Consider the following 20,721-nt stretch of genomic DNA (forward strand, 5'->3'; position numbering starts at 1 on the left):
TTCTTCATTTCTTTTCACTTCTTTCCCTTTCTTTGCTGGAAGGTACTTGTACTTACAGCTTCATAATCTGCTAGCTCCAATCTTGCCTTGTTTTGCATTGTCCTCTTGCAGAGATAAACAGCTGGAAGAAAAGGAAGTCAAACATTTCTGCTTATTAACACGGAAGCAACATATGTACATGCATACTTATGTGTAAATATACAAATGCATGTATATGTATACAACATATATATAGGTATATACATATAAATATATGTGTGTATGCATGTGTATATATGTGTATGCATATATATACATATATATATAGCATCACAACACTTCATATCAAGGTATTTGTTGCTCTTATTCCAAGCTATAATTCTTTATTGTTATCTTTTTCTAGATAAAAATAATCATTACAAAAGTTAGAATTTAAAAAGAACAGAGTAGCATTTATAATGTGGAAATGAAATGCACATGCTAAGAAATTTCTAACCCCATCTTTATTTCTATTAACTGGCTGCCGTAATTTTAGCATCTCTAACAAAGCAGGGTAAAAACTGACCTTTCAGTGAAGTAGCCTATGAAATTAAAAGTCTTGGAATACAAATAAAATCACTTTGTAAAAGAAAATTATTTGAAGATTCATTTTAGACTCATTTTTTTCCAGATTCAATGGCAAAAGCCCTGTTAAAATAACCCAAAGTTTCTTAGCTTTACGTTAGTTCATTTCCCAAGATCTCTTGCTGGTCATTTCCCCTGTCACTAGTAAGAGTTTAGAACCTCTTGCCTACCTAAATTATGCTATCTCCTTCTGCCATTTTCCTGAGGATTCAGTTGTCCTGTAAAGTCAGTCTTGGCAGTAAGTTTATAGGATGATAACAGGGCAAAAATGATGATGACATTAGCATTGTCATCAAAGGCACTTTTTCCCTTTATTTTAGGGTATTCTGACTCTAATGTCAAGATATTCAGGACCCTGAGATAGAATTGTACTTTCTGGAATATTCTTATCATTTCATAAATGCAATCGTAGATGCTGTATAAAACTTTTGGATGAGGTCTCTTAAATATTACCTCCTGTAAGACTATCTCTGTAGGGACATCTTACACATACGACCTTTGCACTAAGCTACATCCACCTTAGTTTTGGATGAGAAAATCTAAATGTTACACCAAAACTCTCAGACTGATACAAACACAGATGCTATTTGCTCAAAAGTCTATCTTGCAAAGTTTTTAGTGTGAAGGTCAAGGTTGCCAGAGACCAATGTTAACATTACTACAAATGCTCACATCTCAACATATGGTTTCAGAATACAAACATTCTGTGGCTGACTATAATACTTTCATTTTTCTACTAATACAAGGAATTTCCACATTTGAACTTGAAAGCCAGTAGTGGAATAATGGGTTTCTAACTGGTCACGGTTTACTCTAACTCTGAAGGAAATGTAAGAGACCCCTATGAATTGAATGAAACAACTAAAGTCTTCTCACAAGTAGGTAAATTGTAGTGTATATACAAGAGCCCCAAGGGTATAACACAAAGACTGAGTCTTCTTAAATAATGTCTAATTAAACAATTTCAGCTTCCCTGTGGGGGGGGGTGGGGGTGCCTGGAATTATGTTTCAAGCATAGCTAAGCTTCAACATGTACTCATCATTTTTAAATCTTGTGCTGCATCAGTTACTTCCTGCTTTATTCTGATCATCTAGTCTTTGTAATCAACCAATTCCCTTTAGGAAACATATTTGAAACTTCATTAAATAAACTAATACATTATAGCAGGCGAGGGATGAGAATTTTTTTCATAAAGGCTGTTTACAAAGAAGTCATGTATTCTTTAATATGAGTCATATAAAATAATTTAAAAATTCTCTAGGGAACAAAGTGATTGAGTGGACAGACAGTGCTAGCATAAATCACAAGGACCATATACACAGGGAATGATTCAATAGGATGTTTAGAGAAGGGTCTGTTTAAAAGTCAAATCAACTTAAGTGCTATAATCCTCCTGCCTACTAAAATCTTTGGCTCACAAAATAAATGAAGGGAAAGGTAAAAGTCTGGGTTAATAAGCTAGAAAAGAATTTGGATCCCAGAGGGTGGAACAAAAATGGCCATGGGTAGGAAAGTGGAAACTTCACCAGTGAATGTCAATGCAATTGCAAGCAGAGACAAAACTTTTATTCTAATCAAGAGGGCAAGTTGTAAACAAGGCAGGAAGTCTAAGTAGATAAATTGGGGTTCCAATTCCAGGACATCAAAAGACAGAAAAATAAGAGGACTTACACATAGTCAGAAATATAGAAAATACTTAGCCCCAAAACAAAGCTTCAACCATTTCTAGCATAGCTCTTGAAAGTTTTCTATTCTGACAAAATATTGAAAAAATGAATAGCAAAGCCCTTCCCTGTACACTATTTAAAATGATGTCAATTACTGGGGACTTCGTTTCAATTCCAAGTTTGAATATATTTCTCTTCAGTGATTTTTCTGGGAGACCAGTTGAGATAATTTTGAAGACTTAATGGAGTAAAACATAAAGTGATTTAACAAGAGGCTCTACTACTAAATGGGAGATAGTTTGAGGAGTCTGAAGAGCTGCTCTGAATGACATAGATGTATGTAGAGACAGAGATTGCCACTTAGAATTTAGATGGAAAAGTCAGCTTCTAGATCACATAAGTTGAACAGGAACTGAATAAAAAGTGAATGCTGGTATTAGTATTTCTTTAATTTTCTGTGTCTGTATGAAGTAACATAGTCTCATGAAAACACTGATGATCATGACAGAATATCGAGTCATACGCACAGATTAGCATCAAAACCACTCATATTGTAACATCTAACTAGGAAAAGACAAAAAGACCTAGGCACTGGTAACTCACAGCTGAAATACTAGCTACTCAGAAGCCTGACATCTGAGGATTATGGTTTGAAGCCAGGCTGGGCAAGAAAAGACCATTGGATTCTCATCTCTCCACTTAATCACCAGAAAGCCAGAGTGGAGCTGTAGTTCAAGTGGTAGAGTGCTAGCCTTGAGCAAAGCAGCTCAGGACACCCCCAAGACCTTGAGTTCAAGCCCCAGGACTGGTACAAAAAAGAGGGAAAGATAATAAAGACAATGACACATAAATACTAAAGACTCTAAGTACAAACACCAAGGAAATGTTTAGAAAATATCCAACTTAGGGCCAGGAGGGTGGTCTAGTGGTAGCGTGTCAGCCTTGCATGCACAAAGTCCTGGGTTCAATTCCAAGGAACCACATACACAGAAAAAGCCAGAAGTGAAGCTGGGTCTCAAGTGGTAGAGTGCTAGCCTTGAGCAAAAGTATCCTAGGACAGTGCTCAGGCCCTGAGTTTGAGCCCCAGGACTTGAAAATAAAAAAAAAAGAAAGAAAGAACAAGAGAGAAACAACTTAAAAACCAAGTAATGCAAATGAAATACACTCTCATGATGTGACTACTTTTGTTTTTTTAATATTTTAATGCTTTATCGATGGGTTAACTCTTCCTCTGTTTCTGAATTGAAAACTGAAAATCAAGTAATTTCCCACAATTTTGTTATTCAGCCTTGCATAATTCAAGGATACCAAGTTATTTCAATTTCTATCTCAAGCAATGAATGTCAAAGCAAATCTCCACATTTTGTTTAAAATTTGATACTTTTCCCCTAGCTTGCTTATAAGGAAGCTTTTATCTTCACTGACTCTTGTAACCCTTATCAATAACTGCTAATAGGGCTGCTAAGTCTTTTGGAGCTGGAGGAAAGAAGAAAGGAGGAAGAAGAAAGAGTAATACACTGTCTTCATTAAAGAGATCATCATAATATTTGATTTTTATTTCCAAGACAGAAGTATATACCTGATAGGTGATTGAAATGGAGCATGCATTTCATGGAAACTTTGATTCTATTTTTATTACTCACTTATTTTGTTTGTTTTTAAAATGAACAAATGAAAGTATCTACATTTGTATTGCAGAGTATGATGCTTTGATGTGCATGTACAGTATGGGATGGTGAATAAATCAAGCAAATTGCTCTATTTGTTGTCTCAGCATTTTCATCCTTACTTTGCTTACTTTATTTACTTACTTGCTTTATTTTTTTAATCATTATTTTTTCAGTCCTACGCCTTGAACTCAGTGCATGAGCACTGTCCTTGGGCTTTCTCAAGACTAGAGATCTACCACTTGAGCCACAGCACCACTTCCAGCTTTTTTCTATGTATGTGGTACCAAGGAATCAAACCCAGGTCTTCATGTATGATGCTAGGCAAGCATTCGACCACTAGGCCAAACTCCCGACCACCCCTTTTTATCATTTTAAAAATAATGGTAACATTTATAATATACTGTTAATGACTCCCAACTATGCATTACAACTATTGCCAGCAAGCTGTACAATTGATCTATAGAACTTGCTCTTTCTAAATAAAATTTGTAGCCTGTAGTCAACATTTTCCCATTCCTTCATTCTGGCTTAGAAATCTTCATTCTCCTTTCTTCTCAGAGACATTTATGTCTCAGAGACATTTATATTTTAGACAAATGTCTAGGTGAAAATCCCATTGCAACAGCAGATGAGCAAAGACATTGGAGTGCCACTAAATTGTTTTGACAGCCAGAGGGAGTCAAAAACACTGATGGGAGAATGGAAATGGTAAAGTCTCCCATAACATGAACAAAGAACTATTTTCTTAAAAAATTAAAAATTCTTTAAATAAAGGTTATTCTGAATAAAAAATGTTAATAAATTTCACTTAAACATTTAAATATTAGTAGGGCATTTATAGGAATGAAAAGTTAGGAAATAAAAATAATTTAGAGTATCTCATTTTTGAAACATTTATGATTCAATTAGCAGCTCAACCTTAAGAAAATCAAATGTTAAGAAAAGCTATCATAATATTATAAAAATTGTAATTTCATTCTGATATGTATTAATAAAGAAGGCTATAGAGTAGGAATAAGAATTATTATACCAACTCATAAGCCTTGATTATAAGTTTGAAGGCAAGAAAGCTCAAGTATGTAAGATGAACATATGAATTGTGAAAATCTTTAAACATTATGTTGGCAGTTCTAGGCTTTCAACAGAATGAATTCAGTGAGACAATTTGGAAACAAAAGCTGGAACTGTAAGTAGAAAAGAAAAATAGCTTCTTTCTCAGGAAAAGGAAATATCACTTCAGAATAATCCTATCTTGAGACTGCTTTGACTCACCTCTATTAGATGGTGTTTATATAATGAGTATATTTCTTCATGACGTAGCCAAAAATTATCAAATAAGAGATATAGGGGATGGGGCCGGGAGTTTGGCCTAGTGGTAGAGTGCTTGCACGAAGACCCGGGTTCAATTCCTTGGTACCCCACATACATAGCAAAAAGCCAGAGTGGTGCTGAGGCTCAAGTGGTAGAGCTCTAGCCTTGAGAAAGTCCAAGGACAGTGCTCAAACCCTGAGCCCAAGCCCAGGACTGGCAAAAAAAAAAAAAAAAGAGATATAGGGGAAAGTGAGGCAGAACCATGCTGAGTTTGAGACCAGCCTGGGCAACACACTGTGATCTTGACATTAAACAGCAAACAGAGGAGACATTTTTCCAAATCTGGGGTATAATTATATGAATAAATTAATCATTCATTTAATATGCAACATAAGATTTTAGACCTGCATATACAGATTAAAAAATTCAAGTCAATGATCTTAGTCTCTTAGTTCCTTATGTTAAATGGGGAAGAGACAAGCAGATTAGTAATATTTACTTTTAATTCTTTGGTATATATCACATAGTAATGTAGATAACTACCATAGCTTTACGTGCCAATTTTGGCCACAGATCACTTCCATTTTATATTATCTCCTTTGAGAAACACAGTTGTAATCAAAATTCAGAAGAAAACACTTATTTTATTATTTATTTTGCTAGATATGAAAGAGACAGTTCAGCGAAAAAAGTTGGACATGAGGACATGTGCCTGATTCCCAGGCCAACCTGAGCTACTTAGTGAAAACATGTCTGAAAACAAAATAACCTGAACTTTACAACTTGGGTCTGGGGGTGGGGGAAAAGAGAAGGGGGGGTGAGAATGGGAGAAAATGAGGGAGGAGAAATGAACACTGTTCAAAATGAAATGTACTCATTACTTACGTAACAGTAATCCCTCTGCATGTCACTTTTACAATAAATAAATAAAATAACAACAACAAAAAACTCAGAAAGGGTAAGGCAATCGCTGAGCAAATAGTGTGAGAAGCTGCTGAAAAGTTAGAGTCTGAGAGAGTCTTAGAGTCTTAGTTTTTTTCTTTTTTCTTTGTTTCCCTCCCTCCTTCCCTCTCTCCCTTGCTTCTCCCCCCTCTCTCTGTCTCTGTTTCTCTCCTCCTCTCTTCTCTTCTCTTCTCTTCTCTTCTCTTCTCTTCTCTTCTCTTCTCTTCTCTTCTCTTCTCTTCTCTTCTCTCTCTCTCCCCCTCCTCTCTCTCTCTGTCTCTCTCTCTCTTCTTCTTTCTTTCTCTTCCTCCCCCTTCCCCCTCTCTCTTTCTCTCCCTCTCTCTCTCTCTTTCTCTCCCTCTCTCTCTCTTTCTCTCCCTCTGTCCCTTCCCCCTCTCTCTCTGTCTCTCTCGGTGTCTCTCTGTGTCTTTCTCTCTCTGTGTCTCTCTCTGTGTCTCTCTCTGTGTCTCTGTCTCTCTCTCTGTCTCTCTCTCTGTGTCTCTCTCTGTGTCTCTGTCTCTCTCTCTGTCTCTCTGTCTCTGTCTCTGTCTCTGTCTCTGTCTCTCTCTCTCTCTGTTTCTCTCTCTCTCTCTCTGTCTCTCTCTCTTTGTGCCACTTCTGGGTCTTGATCTCAGGGTCTAGGTGCTGCTTCTGAGCTCTTTTCCTGAAGCCTAGAACTTTACCTCTTGAGACACAGTTCCACTCTTAAGGATTTTTGGTGGTTAACTGGAACTGAGGGGCTGGGAGTTTGGCCTAGTGGTAGAGTGCTTGCTTAGCATACTCAAAGACAGGGTTCAATTCAATTCTTCAGTACCACATACATAGGAAAAAGCTGGAAGTGGTGCTGAAGCTTAAAGTGGTAGAAGTCTAGCCTTAAGAAAGTTCAAGGATAGTGCTCAGTCCCTGAGCTCAAGCTCAGGACTGGCAAAAAAAAAAAAAAAAAAAAAAAGTCACATGGAGTTTCCTATCCAGGCTGGCTTTGGATTGCAATCCTCATCTCAGCCTCCTGAGAAGGTAGAATTATGTTCATAAGCCACCTGAACCCAGCAGTCTTACAATTTTGAACTAGGTATTACCCTTGAAGGTTTAGTTTCTCGTTCTTTTTCCCCACATCGCTTCTTTATTTAATGATCACACTATTTAATTAAATCATAGGATGCATAATGAGGTTTGTAATTATATGCTAATGGACCTCTTAGCATATATTTTATTCCTCCCACATACTTTGCTTCTATTTTTTATTGATGTTCATAACAATTTTATGTCCACAAGGAATATAAAATTAAATTTAAATACTGTAAATAGCCTACATTATTTGATTCTTTGGATATATTTTTGACACCTTACAATTATTCCAGTAAAATCTCTCCAAAGATGCTAGGTCCCGGCTTATTCTTGAATGCCCACATAACTATAATTTCAGACTGTGGAAGTAAGTGATCAATATTATATTTCCAAACCTACAACCCCATAAAACAAGAATACTCCCAAGCAGTGGAATTCAGAGATGGCTATCTAAAAGGTTGTTTCTCATAACTCTGCATAGTTTTTTCTTTTGTTGTTGTTGTTGAGCTCTCCAACTCAAGGCTAGCACTCTACCACTTGAGCCACAGCGCCACTTCTGGTTGTCTGATGGTTAATTGGAAATAAGAGTCTCGAGGACTTTTGTCCCCAGGCTGGGTTTGAACTTTGATCTTCAGATCTCAGCATCCTGAGGTGTGAGCCACTGGACCCCGGCTAACGTGGTATTGTTTTATCATTTCTAATTTGATGGTAGATAGTTGGTATATTTAAAGCCAAATATTGTGGCATTTGTGCTAATACATGTAATAAATTGTAATAACTGAGACTTCATTCAGCTAACAGATCTTCAATGGAGACTTGTTTAAGTGCAAGACATTGTCCTAAGCACAGTGACCATGAATGTAACAAAGACTTGCTCTGCCATTGATGTTTACGCCTCATTCTTGCATTGCTATTTAGGATCTAAATTCTATGAACAAAGACATGTGTGCTTTAGTTTTTGAGCTTGGTTTATTTATTTCCACATAATAATCTCCAGCTCCACACAAATGTTACAATTTCACATGATATGTGGCTGTATAATACTCCACTGTGTGTGAGTGTGTATGTGTATGTGTAATATTTTCTTTATACATTCCCCAGTCATTGGGCACTTAACCTGAATCCATAGCTTGGCTATTGTGACTACTACTGTTATGAGCACAGATCTTTTACTGTATGTTGCTTACCCTCCTCTGATTCATGCCTAGTAGTGACTTGAGAATGTCAAATGATACTTCTACTTTTAATTTTAAGTAATATTTTGCTGACATCTTCCAGTGTGTCTTCTATATTTTATATAATTTCAAAGCTCTAATTCTTAAATTATTATTTTTGATCCATTAAAATTGATTTTGTACATAGAATGAAACAGTTTTAATCTCAGTGAATCTTTTCACCGTGATTGTCCTGATCTCCACCTCCTAAGCAGACAAGATTACCGGAGTGAGCCAGCAGACCTGAAAGAAAAATTTATCTTAAAAGAAAAAATCAAACAAATGCAAATATTTGGCTCTGAAACTATCCATCATGGATTTATAATAAGGTGGAGTTGTAAAACAAAGCGAAATAGCTGAACGAACTATGAAGCACTTTAATGATAGAAAATTTTTCAACTATTAAGCAAAGACCTTTGAGGAGGATAAAGTGATCTTAGTAAATGATCAATATAATATTAGTGTGCAAGATGGAACACAAATTACACTTTGAAAAAAATATGTACATGCATAGAAAAATAGGTCAGTATCACATACTATAAAGGTGTTAAAAGCCCAGAGGCATAAAGTTCCCTTTGACGATCTTGTACTTTCTTCTCATATTTTCCAGATTTTCTACAGACAAGAATTAACTTCATAATTAAAATACAAGGGTAATGACTGATGTTCTGAGAGCAAATGTTAAGTAATCAAAAAGGCTGAGTTAAAAATGACTGAAAAATATGAATGAAGAGTACATTAAGGTGACAAGACCAGGCTGTACAGACTTGGTAACTTATAAGAACAACACTGATTATGGGAATAAATGATTTGATAGGCCTAAAAATAAGGGAAAAATAAGCACTGCAAATCAGGAAATGTATCCCCATGTTCTGTCCTCTAGGGCTTTCTCTGGCAAAAGAAATATGGTACTCAGTGTTCTCTAATACGATAGCCATTGGCCACTTGTGTGTGGTCATATCGCACTTTAAAAATTAATTGAGAGAGCTGGACACTGGTGCCTCTCACCTGTAATTCTAGCTACTTGGGGGCGGGGGGTGGTGAGATCTGAAGACTTCATTTCAAAACCAGACGTGGCAGCAGAGTCCATGAAATTCTTATCTCCAATTAACCAAATAAAAATGATAAGTGGAGCTATGGCTCTAAGTAATAAAGCACTAACCTTGTACAAAAGAGCTCAGGAAAAGAACTCAGGAACAGTGCCCAGGCCAACAACAACAACAACAACAACAACAACAACAACAAAAGTAATTGAAAGACCAAGAAATACATTTTTGAATTTAATTTAGCTTAAGTTAATTAACATCTAACTTTAATTAGGCTTAATAGGTTAATAATCTATCAAATTCAAATTTAAATAATCAGCTTCCCTGTTAAACAATAACGATCTACTTGATTAAAGATCACTAACCATCCTTTAGGAAAAAAATGGCGGAAGAGAGTTGCTGATGGCAGTAGTGGTGTGTTAATAATGTGTTAAAAGTGCATCTGTCTTGTTTAGTGGTCAAACCTAGTGCTGTTTTTCTCCACAACAATGCTGGCCTTCCCATCAGAGGTGCAATATCCAACTTCTAAATTTAGAGATGACACACCTTACTGTTCTATATCCTCATCTTGAATCCAGGTAAGCAACTCAATATTTACCTTATTTTTCTCCAAAGTACAAAGTAAATCATTTCCTCTTCTAGGGAAGGATGAGTGAAGATAGACTAATATACTATTTTCTCCTTGTTAAAGAATCAGGCTTGTGAGAGATCCAAGGCTTTGACTGTGTATGTGGGCATGCATGTTTTTAAGTATGTTTTGATAAATTTTGTTAGTGGTTTATATATAAAGGACTCTATTTCTGTCTGTCTGTCTGTCTGTCTGTCTGTCTGTCTCTGTCTCTGTCTCTGTCTCTCTGTCTCTCTGTCTCTGTCTCTCTCTGTCTCTCTCTGTCTCTCTCTCCCTGTCTCTCTGTCTCTCTCTCTGTCTCTCTCTCTGTCTCTCTCTCTCTGTCTCTCTCTCTCTGTCTCTCTGTCTCTGTCTCTGTCTCTCTCTCTCTCTCTCTCTCTCTCTCTCTCTCTCTCTCTCTCTCTCTCTCTCTTTCTTTCCACACACATACAATGAGGAGTGAAGTGAGGCCAAGATAAACTTACTTTCCTCTGCAAGTCTGGAGGACATCTATTTATACTCACACAACTTAAGTATTTCTATATGCTTTTACCTCAATTTCTACATAGAGATAGGAATTACACTCTTTTCTTATAATAATTATCTCTCAAATTTTCTCCAGAAATTAAAGAATAAAATCTAAGTTTTGGAGAACTTAAAAAAAGAGTAAAAGAATAGTGGAAGAACAAATAGAGAATAGAGAAGAATAGGGATGTAGTCATAATATCCTGTGTATATCCTGTGAAGAAAGGAGTTGGATTGAAAGAGAATAAAGATGATATCATTTAAGATAAACTGTACTCATAAACTGATTTATTTGAATGATAACTCCTTTGTATAACTATTTAAAGATAATAAAATTTTAGCTATTCAGGGAACTAAGATCTGAGGATCTGCTTTCCAAGGCAGTGAGATAGGAAAGGCTGTCTCCAATTAACCACCAAAAAAGCTACAGGTAGAGCTGTGACTCAAAGTGGTAGAGCACTAGCCTTGAGAACAAAACCTCAGATCAAGCTACAGGAACAGCACAAACACACACACACACACACACACACACACACACACACACACACTACAAAAATAAGAATGCTTCTCTCTTGTAGCCTAGATGGATAAATTGTTCTTTTTTTTTTCTGAAGGAAGCTCACAGATCTCTGCAAAATATTTCACCTATTGCTTAATACAGAGAGGGGTCATTAAAACTAAGCTACATGCCACATGGTGTAGAATTGAAGGCAAATGGATAATAGGACCACATCACATGTCCGTCCCACATCAGGTGTCAGATGGAGCCTGGGAAGTCAAAGCCACAGTTGGCATATTAGTTGATTAATTTTTTTTTCTATCAGCTCTGCCACAGAACATCTGCAAACGTATCTCGATCATCTTACGCTGTGCAAGGCCCAGTGCTCATGCAATGGATGAACCGAACGTATCAGAGTTGGGAACCACTGTGCTATGCCACCTACACCATGTCACAGGTTTAAGCAAGGAAGTTCTCAGTTCACATGCTCACCAACAGTGGCCTGGGAAATAGATACACCAGCTGGAGACTAGGGTCTCTAGCGAGGGTCTGGTAACTTCATACAAGACCATGCTATTCACTTTGGAAAAAGACTATGGGCTTTAATACTCCCACTGTGTCTCTGCAGGGACAGCCAACTGTTTTTTGTTTTTTTTTTTTCTAGCTCACAAAGTAAATAAAAAATCTGAGAAGTCTTTGCTAGCCTTGACCTTGGCTTTACCTTGCAAAGAATCCAGACTGAGATAAAGCACCAGAACTCAGAGAATTCAGAGTGTTATCATCATTGCTTTTATCATAATCATGAGGATCCAGTCAGTGCTTCACAAAGAAACCAGAAAGCAACAGCAGGACCTCATCAGGATGCCTAACCGAAATATTTTTGGTTCAGTGAGAAAGCTTTCTCACAAGAATCTAACACCTCAAAAAAAAAAAAAAAAAAGCACAGCCTAGATCAATCCTATCAAACACATCTTGGTAGAACTTTGGCCTGACAATGCTAGAAATATAGTGGAGAAACACTTTTAGTATACTTTAACCTAAAAAAAGCAGTCATCATTAAAGAATAAAATATAGACACTGTTCTTGAGGTACAAAGTCAGGCATCTTTTTAATTTGGCTGATAACAGAAGGTATGGTGTTGGCATTCAGGGCTCTGTAGCCCCTCATTTAGATGACAGAACTGGATGATTTCAGGTTATTTTCGCTTTCCATACCTTGGCTTCAGGAAATCAGAATTTAACGCTGACATTAACAATCCAAGCAATGTAGAAATGTAGTCCACACACTTGTTACATTTATCAAACAGTTCTAAACCTGGCTGGTATTCTCAGGTAGTGTGACATAAAAATAGTTACAAACTCCTTTCTGTCAAGACAATGTAGAAACAAAACAGTCAAGTTTCTTCACTCTCCCTGTGATAAAGCCAGAGATGAACTACACTATATGACTCATCCTTTAATTAGACTTTGATTAAATAAAGTAATCTAGGCAAAACATTTGACCTTAAGCATAGTACTCCAAAAGACTCCCTAGCTGCTCACATTTGTAATCCTAGCTACTCAGGAGGCTGAGATCTGAGGATGATAGTTCAATACCAGCCTGTATAGAAAAGTCTATTTGATTCCTCTCCCCAATTAACTACTTAAAAAAGTGAACAAGGAGCTATGGCTCAAGAGGTAGAGTATTATCCTTCAGGGAAAATGCTCAGGGACTGTTGGGGACCGACTGTGGGGTCAATGACCTTGGACCTGACCTTGGACCTACACAACTGTATACACAAGGAAGTAACTCTTATCATGATGACTTTAAGCAATGTCAATCAGTTCTTATCATGATGACTTTAAGCAATGTCAATCAGTTCTTATCATGATGACTTTAAGCAATGTCAATCAGTTCTTATCATGATGACTTTAAGCAATGTTAATCCTTTCTCATTTATCCTATATGTGATTTGTTTACTATTTTGTATGAATGTAGCCTCTGGCAACTCCCTAGTTTTAAGAAGAGTATTTAAGGTCGGAACTTAAAATAAACGAGAGAGTCTCTTAGGCGGCAGTCTGGAGCTCACAGTCTTCTTGGGCTGCTGACTTGGGCTGTAGTCCTCCCGAACTCCATCTGTTTGTCTCTCTTCTATTTTTTCCTAGTCCTTGCCCCTATTTCAGGAATCCCAATCCGCAAACCCTGGTTTGCTGCCGGCTGGCCCCGGCAAGGGACAGCACCCAGGCCCTGAGTTCAAGTCCTAGGACTTATATGCATGCGCGCGCGCGCGTGCGTAAACACACACACGCACACACACACACACACACACAGTATCTCTAACAAGTAAATTATTGTTTTTATCATGATCAGAATAATTGAGAATTTTGAGAAACATTAAATGAAATAAATATGGTTCCTCTAGTTAGTAGCCTACTGAAATAAACATATGAATCTTAAGACTTAATGAACATAATGTGTTTTGCTTGGACACTGACATTTTTAAAGTCTTCTATGCTCTCATCAACCCCACCACCACCAGGAATATGGTTCACTTTCTAAGCCAAGATATTTCTAGCCCTAAGGAATCCTAAAATGGTACCCCTTTCTTTCCTCAACTTGAATGAACAGGCTTATTTTTACTTTGCTATCACTTGAAAAAGGATTCTGAGTATCTAGGTCAATAACTCAAAAGAAAAAAAAGAAGCAACAAACAACAACAACAACAAAATCAACTCTATGACTCTCAAAACCTTGCCAGCAAAGTGGGCCCCTGTTCTAGAGGCAAAATGACTCTATGCCACAACTATGCCCTTTAGTTTTTGTGTTGGAATTGCACACCTGAAGGTTGCATTATTACTTGGAGTATAGGAAGTGAAATTATGTTTTTAGTCATTTTATTTTTATTATAGAGGTGACACACAGGTTCTAGTTACATAAGGCAGTTAATGAGTACATTTCTTTTGGGGTAATGTCATCCATTTCATTATTCTCTTTCTTTCTTTCTTTCTTTCTTTCTTTCTTTCCTTCCTTCCTTTCTTCCTTCCTTCCTTCCTTCCTTCCTTCCTTCCTTCCTTCCTTCCTTCCTTACTTGGATTTAAATTCGAGGCATCAGGAATAGGAGAGTAGTCTTATATTGACCCAAACTTTCACCCCATTTCCTTTTAGTCATTTTTGAAATATGGCTAACTTTCATGCCCAAGTATGGTCTGGACTACACCTTATTTATTTGTCTCAGTTTCCATATATATCTGTGACAGGAGCCTGTCACCATGACCAGTTTGATTGGTTGAGATGGTGTCTTAGAATCTTTTTGTCACCACACTCAGCTTGAAAGAGCTACATAAGAGAAGTTATTGAGATCTCTAATTCAGATTTTATTAAGAACTTTGTCATAGAGGTCATCAAGTTGCCAATTCCCTCTGCAATGAACAATTTCAGAAAATTTCCTAGGGGAGAGGTATCTTTATCACTGCTCTTTAGTGTTCTAACTTAATCATCATTTTCAGAGACTGATGCCCATGAATTAAAATCTAACAGTAATATTTACCATTATGTCATTGTTATTGATTTGCTAAACATTGTTTCATGAATCCTATAAATAGCATTCCTATTACTATAAATTTTACAAATAAGCAGTTACACATCACACTTTATTTACTTTCAATGAATGGAGATTATTGAGATTTTAAGCCCTATTGCCCTGACTGGTTCATCTTAGTCATTGAGGATAATCAATGCAGTGCCTTTTTCTACAAGTCTGAGATAAGTATAAAACAGTGTTTTTTTTTTCATATATACTTATTGACAGAAGCATACACTCTTCAGATCCTATCCAGTAAGTTCAAATTAAGAATCATAGGATGCATCATATAACAGAGAAGTCAAAATTGAAGAAGTCAAGAGACTGAACTAAAATCACACAGCTAAGTGAGACAGAGTCAAACTAAAGCACTTGCTCTTAAGGACCTTTTGTTATTCTTTCCAATAGACTATGATGCTATAAAAAACAATAATAATCTTTAAGACTTTTTATAGCTCTTCAATTCATTTTGAAGCTGTTCTTTAATAGTTGCAGAGAGCATTATGTTATAGAAAAAGTTTCCACAAAGTTGGTGAAGGCAATTCATCTATTCTGTGTTATAAAAATCAGTCCAAAACGGAACCTTGGAGTTTCATCTCTTAGGGACAAAAGTAAAGAAACACAAGTACACAGACATGCAAGACACAGTACTATTATAAACAAAATTATGGGGTATTGAACTGACCATAGTCTGTGTTTTCTGGCTCCCAACAATTCGATGGCCAAAAGTAGGGTGTCTGTGGGGCAAAAAGAAATGGAAATCAGTTTAGACACATACAACATGGGGTAGAAATTTCTGGTCTATGAACTGTATCTATCTTTAACAATTATTAAAATACCTTCCAAATCTATGTTTTGTAATACAGAAATTAAGTACCAAGAGAGACACTGTGAGGTTTTCATCTGCATCTTCTTTGCCAACCAATTACAAATATGCTCAACAATAGCAGATATTAAAGTATCATACATCAGCTACTGTTTTACATCAATGGGCTTGAAATTATTCAGTTTTTATCCAAAGAAAGAATTGAAAACAGAGTGTGATGCCAAGTAGGATTCTGCATGGAATATGCTTAAATTCAATAAATTTTTCTCTGTGCATTAAATACCACAACTTTGCCTTCGATAGACCAAAATTTCGACATACCAACTCTTTGAGATACAGCAAGTTTGCTTGACTTAACTTTGAAATACAACTTTCAAGATTATCCATCCAGATTAAAACAAGCTCCTATCTTCTCTTTTACAAGTAGGCCTTCATAAAAACATTTATTGCTCTAAATTTTTAAAATATGCAAACCAGAAATAATTTTCAAATAAATAGTGTCTTCATTGATGAATTCACAAACACCAGAGTTCTATAGAATTTTGATTCTGATTCTGTGAAATTCTCAAAACCCATTGATGCAAGTATAAAGACAATATTTGATCGGGCCAAGAACATAGACATTTTATATTTTCTAAAAGAATATTCCTAGCCCCACTACCTAGATTTAGCCTGGGGAGTCATGATTATACCTGTCTGCTTTTTTCCATGCATGCCAAGAAAGCAGTCCATGGCTGGGGAGACATGCTCCCCAGCCAACTCTGTTTCTCTGAGCCTGTTCCCTGGAATGACAATGAGGGCAGGGCCCAGTGCAACAGTGGCTAATGTACTACAATGTTGTGGATAAACTGGGTTTTTTTTTTTTTTAAAAAAAACTAGTTGTACCAACTATTTATTTACCAGATACAAATTTAGAGTGACCTCTGCTTATATGATGATGATGTACTCTCCAAAACAGTGATTTTTAGGGAGTAGAGAATGATAGTTGGGGAGATCTGCTTGCAATTCTAGAAGTGGGAGCTTTCCAAATTACCAGAGATCCACCCAGAGAATCTGACTTACCTTCCATTTCTTGGGAATTTTGACAATGTACAAAGAAATGTGATTTTTTGCAAACCATGAATGAAATCATAGGAAAATTTAGAAGGAAAAATGATTTTACCACTAGATAAAAAGACTTATATGAAGCATTTTTGTCACTCAAAACTCCTATGTGTCTCTGGAAGTTGGACCTTGATAGATGTGATTTATTTTGAAATAAAAATTGGATCAATATTCTGGAGAGACATGACATTGTTCATTAATATGAGAAGACTTTACCTAGGAACAATACTTGTTTGATTTTTTGTTTTTTTGTGTTAGTACCAGGGTTAAAATCAGGACTTCTCACTCTCACTTGGCTTTCTTGCTCACAGCTAGTGTTTTCCCCTTGAGCCAAAGCTCCATTATGGAAAAAAATGTTTTGACTTATGAGACTAGATAATAAAGTAACAAACCTTACAGTTTGCTGACATTTAAAGCCTGTTTTATAGTCTTGCCAATCTTTAGGACATTTTAACGCATGAGTGTCTCTGTTTTTCAGTGATCACTTCCTTAGCTACTATGAAATTCATCCAAAATGGCCAAGTGTTATTCCATTGCCACTGGCATGAGAGAAACATGAAAGACTCCTGCCTGGAGTAGCATGCCAGATATCAATTCCAACTAGCAAGGAGAAATTAATTAGACCACTAAAAGGTCACAGTAAATGAGAAAAATCACATGGTTACATGTACTAAAAATTAAAGACAAATTTACTATGGCCTGCCAGCAAAATTTAGTTACAGTTCTGTTTGTCTCAGAGTGATGTTGGAGAGACTCCTCAAATGCTTAATGATGGCCAGAATGTCCATGATTCACTGCTAACACTGTAAATGATGCATCACGAGTTTCCTGTTTTTCACTCATGATGTTTGAAAGCCTTACATGGAGTTGAATTTCAGCATAGTGTAATGAGGACCATTCAGCTGCTTGAAACCAACATAAAAGTGGAAGTGGGGCTGGGAGTTTGGCCTAGTGGTAGAGTGCTTGCCTAGCATGCACAAAGACTGGGGTTCGATTCCTCGTAACCACATACATAGAAAAAAAAAAGCTGGAAGTGGTGCTGAGGCTCAAGTGGTAATGCTCTAGCCTTGAGAAAGTCCAAGCTCAGCCCCTAAGCTCAAGCCCAAGACTGGCAAAAAAAATAAAAAAGTGGAAGTGAATACAGGGAATGGTAATATGTTTTCTATTAGCAGTTCCCTTTAAATAGAGACTAATTAATGCCCGGGTAGGTATTACAGTATATATTCAATTAATCATAATTTTTTCATTTTTATTCTTTTTTTAGTTTTAGGATTATATGATAAGTCGATTTACAAATGTGCCTTGTCTATATCAGTTACAGATATGGATAGGGATGAACTATTTGGAAAATGCAATAGTAAAGAGATTCCTTTGAAAACTGAGAACCATTAATTACACATAAATAGCTTATTTGCTAATCACTGCTACCGTCTTATATATTATGACATTAAACTTTAGGACTACAAGTTGATCTCACTTAATAAGTGGTTAGATGGTTTCAGCTATCACTACCTGTATGAAAGACAAAACCATATTATTTTCAAAACAATTTTTGAGTCATTTCTCACTAACATTGCTTGACTCTCCTCAAACTCTTGATCTTCTTGTTTCTATTTCCTGAATAGTTAGAATTACAGGTGTGTATTATCACTGCAGGTTTAACATGTTTTTAAGTTTAGCAAATTAAGTCATTAAATATTAAGTGATTGAATATTAAGTTCAGCAACATTCTTTCAAGAGATTGTCATATTTTCCAGAAAATCACTAAGCAACAACCTTAGATCCTTGGAATAAAATTTTCCTAAAGAATTGGGAGTGAGTCTGGATAGGGAAGTCAATGATCTCTGAAAGGAAGTTTAGAAGCACATTATCTACTGTATTTTCCTGCAAGATTTATTCAATCAAACTGCTAATCAGTCACTTATTTATAGGATAGTTAATTACTCAGAACAAGTGAGAGAAAAAAAATTTTCCGACTTCTGAAATTTGGACAATGGAAAGAACTTTCTAGAAAAGAAAGTATCTTTAATAAACTACATTTTAAATTCTGGAGTTCTTATTTTTGTGTCATGCAGGGATGGAACCCAGTGAGCAATCTATCATTGAGATGCTTCTTCAGTACTGAACAATGATATTCTGTGGAACTCAATTGCATAGGGTTTAATCCACTAGTTATTTTTGAATGAACTACCACTTGTAATAAAATATCAGATACATTTAAAGGAAACCATTGTGAACCAATCATCAATTGTATGAGGAGAGACTAAAATAGTCAACAATTCTTCCTAATAACTGCTTCTAATACATTTGGAAGCGATATGGAATGCATCTTGACAGTTGGCACAATTTTTAAAGTGCCATATCTCAGGTTAGTGTAACTACTCTGTGTACATGTAATTTTTCATAGACTTATACCAGGGATAGCCTTAGACACCAGCAAGATGGAGTCTGTATAAATGTTTCAATTCTATCCTGGAACTTCAAACATTCCCATGAAAATTTCTGAGGACTGAAGATGACTCTGGTTCATAGGCAATGGCCAGTGTACAATGTTAAGTTACATGGCTCAATTTACTCTAGCTCCTCTCAACTTAGAAATGGAGAACTCTTTTCCTTTACTGAATTCCAGCAAGTCTGTTACTCAAATTTCCTAAGGCTTTTGGTACAAAATATAACTCAATCATCACTCAGTTCATCTGTCACAAAGCTCCATCTCTTGCCACATTCCTATTGTTCTTTGTACTCACTGCTTTTCATGTCTTAATTCTAACAGTAACTAGAATCTAACTAGTCTAAGTCAAAGTAAAGTAATTCATGATTTTTTTAAATTCTGTAAAAATAAAGGAATAGTAAACAAATTGAAACATCTAGTGTATGGTGAAATTACATTTTCATTCCAACTTACTTGAAACCGGTAGAATGTGCCATCATCCTTAAGTGTGAGGACATGGTCTGAGATGGGAAAGAAGTAGCCATGTGCTGCCATTAAAGTTCCCAAATGGAGCGCCTCCACTGTTTCATCAAAGCAAAGAAAAAAAAAATGAAAAGAACGCAGAAAGGCATTTTACACGGATTTGATACTTTAAAATGGATTCACACAGCTATATATTTTCACACAATTCTCTTTGAGCACATTCTTATGTCCACATTCTTCTTATCTTGAACCTGACTTTGGAGTTCATCACTTTCAGCTCAGTTTCTGAAAGGCCTCAGTTAGGTCCAGTTCTCCATTCCATCCCCTAGCTACCAGCACAGAAGATCAAATCATGGATGACCAATGTCACAAGAAGGCCCCATGATTTTTCAGTATCTAATCCTTTCATTCTATAAAGGAGACATATCTGTGCTTGTAATACTCACCCTCAAACAATTGCATTGGCCATTGATGTGCACTTTGAACTTTTAAATGTGTTCACTTACATCAATCACTATCTTCTTGTTACCATGGATACCTAACACTCTCTGCAGCTTTTCTATTGATTTAACATACCCTGGTCAATAGGGCCATTTATGCTATGGTATTAGCCTCCACTCCTGAAATTGTATAAGGCAGTTCCAAATAGTCTATACAACATTCTGCATATGATATCTAGAAAGAATGGGTTCACTTAATAGTTATAATTAGAACCCAATGCTACAGCCAATAGAGATGTTACTGCATATAATTACAGAAAATGTAAAGGCTGGGATCTTGAAGTTTCCAAATCATGAAACCATACCAAATAGTTTTTTTTAATTCAACATAAAATGAATGTGTACAGAAAATATTTAAAAAAAATAGACTTGTCTGTTGCAACATACTTATATAAAGTTCATTGACACTTATTATGCTTCTTAGACACATGGCTATTTTTCCCCTTTTGGGTGGTATCAGGATTTGAATTTAGGGACTTAAACTTGCTAAGCATATGTTTTTCCACTTGAATCATGCTCCCAAACACCTGTCTTTGTGCTGGTATTAGTAACTTGGATTCATGGCTTCATGATCTTTCTCAGCTTGCTTGCCATAACTTGAGCCACTCCTTCGTCCAGCATTTTGCTGGTTATTAAACAAAAGGAGTTTCCAAGACATTTTATTTTAT

The 20,721-nt window shown here is 36.2% G+C and overlaps 1 protein-coding gene across 5 annotated transcripts in view; it reads right to left on the minus strand.

The window, feature by feature from the left end:
* The window catches only part of Rgs7 (regulator of G protein signaling 7), a 371,280-nt gene that overhangs the window by 61,564 nt on the left and 288,995 nt on the right, over positions 1-20,721 (minus strand). For all 5 annotated transcript variants that reach the window (XM_090340183.1, XM_090340186.1, XM_090340184.1 and 2 more), the window contains 3 exons: positions 19,545-19,651; positions 15,395-15,446; positions 57-121 (listed from right to left, as the gene is read on the minus strand). In XM_090340183.1, coding sequence (XP_090196309.1) covers positions 57-121; positions 15,395-15,446; positions 19,545-19,651 — 224 coding nt within the window. The remainder of the gene's footprint in view (positions 1-56; positions 122-15,394; positions 15,447-19,544; positions 19,652-20,721) is intronic.

Source organism: Megascapheus bottae, chromosome 10 (genome assembly GCF_031878675.1).
Source record: "Megascapheus bottae isolate mThoBot1 chromosome 10, mThoBot2.hap1, whole genome shotgun sequence".
NCBI lineage: Eukaryota > Metazoa > Chordata > Mammalia > Rodentia > Geomyidae > Megascapheus > Megascapheus bottae.